Source organism: Tupaia chinensis, unplaced genomic scaffold (assembly GCF_000334495.1).
Source record: "Tupaia chinensis unplaced genomic scaffold, TupChi_1.0 Scaffold144255_1, whole genome shotgun sequence".
Classification (NCBI taxonomy): domain Eukaryota; kingdom Metazoa; phylum Chordata; class Mammalia; order Scandentia; family Tupaiidae; genus Tupaia; species Tupaia belangeri.
The window spans coordinates 6,853,065-6,860,328 of record NW_006204113.1 but is presented as its reverse complement, the minus strand read 5'-3'; the positions used below and the strand labels follow the sequence as shown (position 1 = coordinate 6,860,328).

General features: G+C 41.4%; 1 protein-coding gene across 1 annotated transcript in view; it reads left to right on the top strand.

The window, feature by feature from the left end:
• SORCS1 (sortilin related VPS10 domain containing receptor 1) overlaps window positions 1-7,264 on the top strand; it is a 652,766-nt gene that overhangs the window by 501,549 nt on the left and 143,953 nt on the right. The window contains 1 exon segment of the mRNA XM_006166423.2: window positions 1,786-1,932. Coding sequence (XP_006166485.1) covers window positions 1,786-1,932 — 147 coding nt within the window.

Here is a 7,264-nt window from a genome sequence, read left to right as displayed (position 1 = left end):
GAGGAGAAGGGATTGTGTTGTGGCCATCCCCCTCTGCAGGGTGATTTCTCGCTTTCTGTCTCTATGTCTCTGTCTGTCTGTCTGGCAAGTGCACGCACCCTATAGCAAAAACCTCTCCCCTCCAAAAAAGAAAGAAAGCCACCTGACTGGTTCATTTTCTTATCTTCAAAATGTGCCTAATGGTAATGGTATCTCACGTGCATTGTGAGCATTAAGTGAGATAATGTGAACATAGTGTTGGAAAGCACACCATGGCAAATTGCAGACTTCTCTTCACTGTCTTCCAGTCTTCCTTGATTGGGATCCGTTCAGGCATAGTCAAATATGCATGAATGTGCTTGATACGCTTTAAAGCTCCTGAGAGATACAATGCCTAGCTAACAATTTGCTATTGCACAGTTTTAAAAACTTACCAATCATTGCTTCACTTCTAACAGATAGAAAAGAGAAGGAGTCATATTATTTTTTTTTTTTTTGAGAGGTTTTTCACTATAGGGTGCCTGTGCTCACCAGACAGACAGAGAGAGACAGAGAGGCAGAAAGCGAGAAATCACCCCCCAGGGGGGATGGTCACGCCGCAATCCCTTCTCCTCCATTCCCCTCTCGGGATCTTGGGCACACACGCACATGCGCCCGGCGTGAGTTTTAAGCCACCGGGTCTGGGACGCGAACCACGGTCGACTACGTGGGAGTCCAGCAACATAGCCTTTACACTAACTGCTGGTTCCCAAGGAGTCATATTCTTAAAGCCAAATAATTAATAAGAACTGTGTATGGTGAGAACAACTATGTCATAGGCATGGAGCTAGGCTGAGTTCACCATTTAGGGAAACTAAACATTTTTGGAAAGTTTTTTGCTATAGGGCACGTGTGCTTGCCAGAAAGACAGAGAGAGACAGAGAGATAGAAAGCAAAAAATCACCTGCAATCTCTTCTCCATTCTCCTCTGAGGATCTTGGCCACTCACGCACACACTCCCAGTGTGAGTGTAAGCCACCGAGTCTGGGACTACATGGGAGTCCAGCGACATATCTATTACGCCAAGTGTTAGTCCCGGGAAACTAAAGGTTCAAAAGCTGTCCTTTTATACTTAGTCTATTTTGGTGGCTTACGAGATACCAGAGAGCTCTCTTAGAAGAGAAAATTAAATAAATAAATAAATAAGCAAACAATAATAACTGGGTCAGGACTTTAGCTAACCTCATTCAGTTGTGCAGTCCTGTAGGTAATTCAGTCATTTAGACTGTTGTTAAGAACATGAGCTGTGAAGCTGTAGAGTTCTGGCTTAAAATCCCAGGTCTGACACTGTGTCCCAGGCCAGTGTGACCTTGGGCAAGTTACTTTATCTGAATGAGCCTGAGTTTTCCTCATGTGTGAAATAGAACAAGTGATAGTTACCTAAGAAGGCTATTAACAACAATTAAATGAGATAAAGTATTTAAGATTCTGGAAGCTAGGTTAAGAAGTGGCCCGTAGGTCTTTATCATTTACCACACAGCAGAACCAAAAGCATTGGAGTTTATTTCTTGGCAGCCTCAGGCTACTGCCAACCTACCTTCCGTGTATGAGAACGGTGTTATATACTTGTGTGATATGAGGCGTGATCTGTTGCCCTTATCCAACAGATAAGGGGGGGAGTTCGTTATATTGAAGTATCATCTCCTCTCCTTCCTTTATTCTCTCTCTCTCTTTCTTCTGAAGCAAATATCTTTTTTTTTATGTTAAACAAACAAATATGTCCTTTCTCAACTTGAAGTATTTTTCAGCCATGTCAATTTTTCCCAGGTAGCAGGGATAAAGGGAATGTTCTTGGCTAACAAGAAGATTGACAACCAAGTGAAGACTTTCATCACGTATAACAAAGGCCGAGACTGGCGTTTGCTCCAGGCACCGGACACGGATCTAAGGGGGGATCCCGTACACTGCTTGCTGGTGAGTATTCATATTGGAGCAGAATGCTCCACACAGTGGAGGGCTGGAAGTGAATAGCAAATGAGAAGTAGAAGATAGTTCTGGAACTTTGGCTCAGTTGATAACAAAATAGGCTGGAAAATGTATCAAGGAAGAATATATAGAAAAGGGTCTCCGTGTTGCCTTTTGTGATGGGACAAAGAGAAAAGAGAACACGGGTTAGTTTGTTGCTCAACTCCAGGATCCTTCTTTTAGCCCAAGTTGTGATGGGGACCTCTAGTGGGGTTTGAGGGAGGTTACGATAGCTTCTCTCTCTGGTAAGGGTATTCCTTAAACACCTTTGCTTTCTCATGAATAACCCATTACCAATCTAATGAAGCATTAATTCAACAATAGACTTGGTGAACTGAATGAAAAATTGTATATGTATATGTACCACACAATTTCCTGTGGAAAGATTTAATCACATTCTCAGATAAATTTATGATTTAAGAAAGAGTTAGAATCACTGATTTAAGGCCTTACTTATTTCCTTTATTAATACGTTCCATTCATTTATTTTATTCTTTTAACTTGTGATAGACCTCGACTATGGTCTGTGAGGGAAATATGACCCACCACTTATTTTTCTAAGTAAGATTTTATTGGCTATCAGCCATGCTTATTCATTTATGTGTTGCCTGTCGTTCTCTTTACAATGGCAGAATCAGGTAGTCATGACACAAAGTCTGGTCAACAGAGCACATAAGCCATTTATTATCTGGCCTGTTAAAAAAAAAGTTTGAGGGCTCTTTCTTGCTTTGATATCTGGCTGTCTTTTAGTTATTCTGCATTTGGGTAATAAATATGTCAACATGACTTAGTATTTCTATTTTAGGATAGGATGGCATTAAGGTCAAAGAGGATCTTGGCTTCAAGGAGTTTGCCATCTACTTATTGGAGTAACACTAGATCAGTAACTATAGGGTGACATCCTACTCCTTTTAGTAGCCCTGTATTTCAGAAACCAGTAGATAATAATGAATTCAGAGGGATGGGAAGAAGAGGTTAACTGCATAATGGAGCATTGCTAAATTCTATCGACATTTCTGAGACAGTTCAGAAGTTGTATTTAATTTCAGAAAGGGAGGGACCAATGTAAACCTAGAAGGACGATCACTTAGTTTTAGTAAGAGGGCTTGATGTTTGTGTGCACTTGTGTGTGTGTGTGTGCGCGCGTGTGTGTGTATGTATTTGCATGTGTGTATATATGGTTATTCACGCCTTTCATAAAATCTGACTTTGATGTTACCAACATTCCGCTTGCTTCCTTCCATCCCATGAAGTCTGGACAGTCACTTCGCAGGTTTATCTCACACAGCTGTAGGCAGATCATCCTCCTACTCAAAAAGATGCCAGCAGCCATAGCTTGACCCTATTAGTTGCAGAGGATATCACAGTTGTCACTGTGCATCAGGGAAGCAGTCTAAAATGCAGCTTTCCACTTGGCTTCCATCCTTATTACTGGCAACGTACAGGAGGAAAAAAAGTTTGTTATTAATAGTGAGTGGACAAAGCTAGTGATGGAGTAAGTAAATGCCACAGCCATTTATTGAACACCTCACGTACATTATGTAAGGCACAGTTCAGTGGCTTTTAAAAATGTTTGTAAAAGCTCACTTATTTTCTTTTTCTTTTCTCTTTTCTTCTTCTTCTTCTTTTTTTTTTTTCTTTTTTTGAGAGGTTTTTGCTATAGGGCACGTGTGAATGCCAGAGAGACCGAAAGCGAGAAATCACCCTCCCGGGGGTGTGTGTAACCACACTGCAGTCCCTTCTCCTCCATTCTCCTCTTGGGATCTTGGGCATGCATGCACATGTGCCCGGCGTGAGTTTAAGCTCCGTGTTTGGGACTTGAACTGTGGTTGACTACATGGGAGTCCAGCAACATAGTCATTACACCAACTGCACGTCCCAATTTTCTTAATGAGAGTAAGTATACATACGAGAGAGAGGCAACGTCAACAGAGTCTTGTCGTACCATAATCCGCCTTCGTCAACCCTCGAGCTTGTTAGGGTTTCAGGTGTGCCTGCACCCAGGACGTTTTCAGATTGACTTGAGATCTGAATCTGCAGTCGGCCATGTGACTGCCACCACTGCAGTTCAGTACGCCATCACTTGTACCACCGAAGTTGGACCACATTTTAAAAACAGAACTACCTTGATTGTTTAGTTATTCTGAATTGGAGCAGCCTGATATTGAGCCAAAAATGCATGGAATGCACCTGTCCCTTAATGTGGTCTTCTGTTACCACAGTGCATTTTGGCATTTTGGAGATTAAATGCCTGTAAGGGAAAATTAACTGTCATCTCAGCAGTCTTGCCTGGGCACTATGGCATCATAAATTGACCATTAAAAATGACTCTTAAAGCATGTAGAAAGTGTTTCTTGTTGTGCCTCTGAAAGGGTAAATGTAGTTAGTCAGTGTCTGCTTTCTTCCCCATCTGCCTCGTGAGCATCCTAATCCAAGCTGCCCTCATTTCTCACCTGACCTACAGCGATGGGCTCCTAACTTGTTGTCCTCTTTCTACCTGCAATTTGTTCTTTGCACAGCAGCTAATGTGACCTAAAAACAAACAAACAAGCAAAGCAAAGCAAAACAAAACAAAACAAAAAAATGCTTAAGGGTAAGACATGCTAACATTAAAATATCCATTTTAAGAAAATAGATCAATGAATTTGGGTAAATATCTATACTTATGTAATCACTACTAGTCAACTTTCCATCACTCTAAAAATTCCCTTCTGTCCCTTTTTAGTTAAAATTCACATTCCTAGTTCTGCACAGACACTGATTTGTTTTTCTTTACTGTACGGGGCAGGGAGGGGGTGGTGGTCTTCAAAAACATTCATGGAGAATGCATGCTATGAAAAAAATATGCATAAATTTCAAAAAACCATTTGTACCAAAATAAATTCATACTTCAATTCTATTTCTCTACAAATATTTAGTCTCCTTGTACATTATATTTAGCTTTTCTAAAATGTTATGTAAATTATGTCAACTTGCACTTTTGAAAACCTAGAACATATCCTTCTTTACTTAAATGCCCTCCCTTTTACATTGGCAAGAGGGCATGTGCATTCTCTGGAGAGAGAGAGAGGAAAAAGATGGAGAGCGGAAGTAAGAAAGCACCAATCTTGAGGGATGGTCATGCTGCAGTCCCTTCTCCTCCAGTTCTCCTTTTGGGATTTTGAGCTCGCATGCACATGTACCCAGTGTGTTTTCCAAGCCACGTTGTCCAGGACTCAAACTGCACTATCAGCCATGTGGGATCTAGCTCCTTTAATCTCCCTTAGGCCACCTCTGGCCCTACTTAAACCTTTAATGACTTTCTAATTCATGCTTTCTAATGCCTGTCATGTCATGCAGGTCCCATGAGATATGTCACCTATGTGTTTTCGCCTTCTTTCCTTAAATATAAACCATGATAGGGCCTGTTCTTTCCCCTCAGTACTATGAATTCACCATGTTTATTTGTGTCTTTGGTTCTTTGCATTTCCCATGATCTCTCTTAAAAGCCCTTTCTTATACTTTGACTTTTTCTTGGCATTCAGATCTTTGCTTGCCCACCTTAATTTCAGAGAGATTTCGTGCAAGGTTATAAGAATTCTGTAGTATTATATTTGTCCTAACCCTGTTTAACTCATGACCCTTATCACAATCAGAAATTAGTGCATATGGTCATTGACTTTCTTGTCTGTCTTTCTCTGCTATAATAAATGTGAATTCCATGAGCATGGGAACCATGGCTGTCTTTTGGCCACTGCAGAGAAACAACTCTGCCACGTGGCAGGTGGAACAGTTGTTGTTATTTTGGGTGTTAAGTAGGTTTGCAGTAGGCACATATCAAAAATGCTGTTTGAGTTTTACTTTTAGACTTTAGCAGAAACCCTTCCTTCCTTTTGAGCATTGCTCTGGAGGATTTGTCAAAATATTCCCCTTCAGAAGCTCCTGGGCTCAAGTCAACCCTAAAGTTAACAAAATCAGGAAGCTCATTAAGGTTGAGGAAAGATGAATATTGGGATTCTTGGTGTTTGGTGCCCTGGAATATTCTGGCTTTCCTCCATCATTAACCCTGTAGTTTAATGTCATTTCAACCTGAGCTTTAGAAAACAGCAGGATGAGGAGGGGAAAATGACAAAGGGAGCTGGGAGGAGAGACCAAAATCACTTTACAAAAGTCTGCCAATGGCACAAAATAGAAAAGAAAATCTTTGAGCTACAGGGAGATCCAGAGTGTTAAAAACCTTCTTTAGGCTTGGGAGCTGGTGGCAGAGAAGAGATAAAAAGTGATTTTAGATTGTGAGTACTTGGAAAGTGACAGTGTCACTGAAAGCACAGCCTAGTGATTAGAAAAAAAGATTTTCCAGCAGGGCTGTTACAAATGTGGAACAAGTTCAGAATTACAGCCCCGAATGGAATGTTCCTGGTAAAATGTATACTATAGAAATAAGACATCCAGGGTAATTTGAGGTTGTATTTTTAGGACTTTTAGATTGATTGCCTGGAGGGCTCAGCTGGGATTTCTTTCCTCTGAAGACTGCATTGTACAATTAGATGGGGTATTACAGGTCATGGTCCACCTGCCTCCAAAGCTTCAGGATTGGGCTCCCAAGAGGCACGATGTGAGCTGAACTGAGCCTGTGACAAATCCTTGAGCCCCTAGGGAAAGCACAGTGTTTCATGGAGAGAGGCCCTGACTTCTTTAAGGATTCATTTGGCAGTTTTCTACTGGAGCTGAGCAGGCAGCACCCCGGGAGATTATTGACTCTGCTTTCTATCTCCTTTGCACTGCCTGTGACCCTCCATGTTGAACAGGACTGGAGTGAGGCTGAACATTCCATCCCTAGACAGTCAGTCCCAGGGCTTCCTCTCTTCTTTGCCATTAATTCTCACTGAAGATTTCATAGATTCCACCCTCAAATTCAAGGTCAGAAACTGGACAGATATGTGTGTATTGGTTGGGGGCATATTCTTTGGGAACTCCCTTGCTGCCTTGTTATTATGGAAGGTCTGATCTGTTTTTGCAGTACAGTGGTCAGATTAGGAGCCCTGGGGACAAAGGTACTATAAAAACAGAAACTACTGGCTGCTGTTACAGAGTTTGGAGGGAAAAAAGGAGGGGCAGGAATCTGAAGATGGTTGACCCTGAAATAATTTAATAGTTTATAAAGCTGTTTATTTCATCGTGGTTATTTCAATCACTTGGTAATTCCCACTTTCCATCCATAGTCCTAGAAACTCTGTAGATAATTAATGGATCACCTGGAGAACATTATGCTAAGTGAGATAGGCCAGGCGCAGGTGGACAA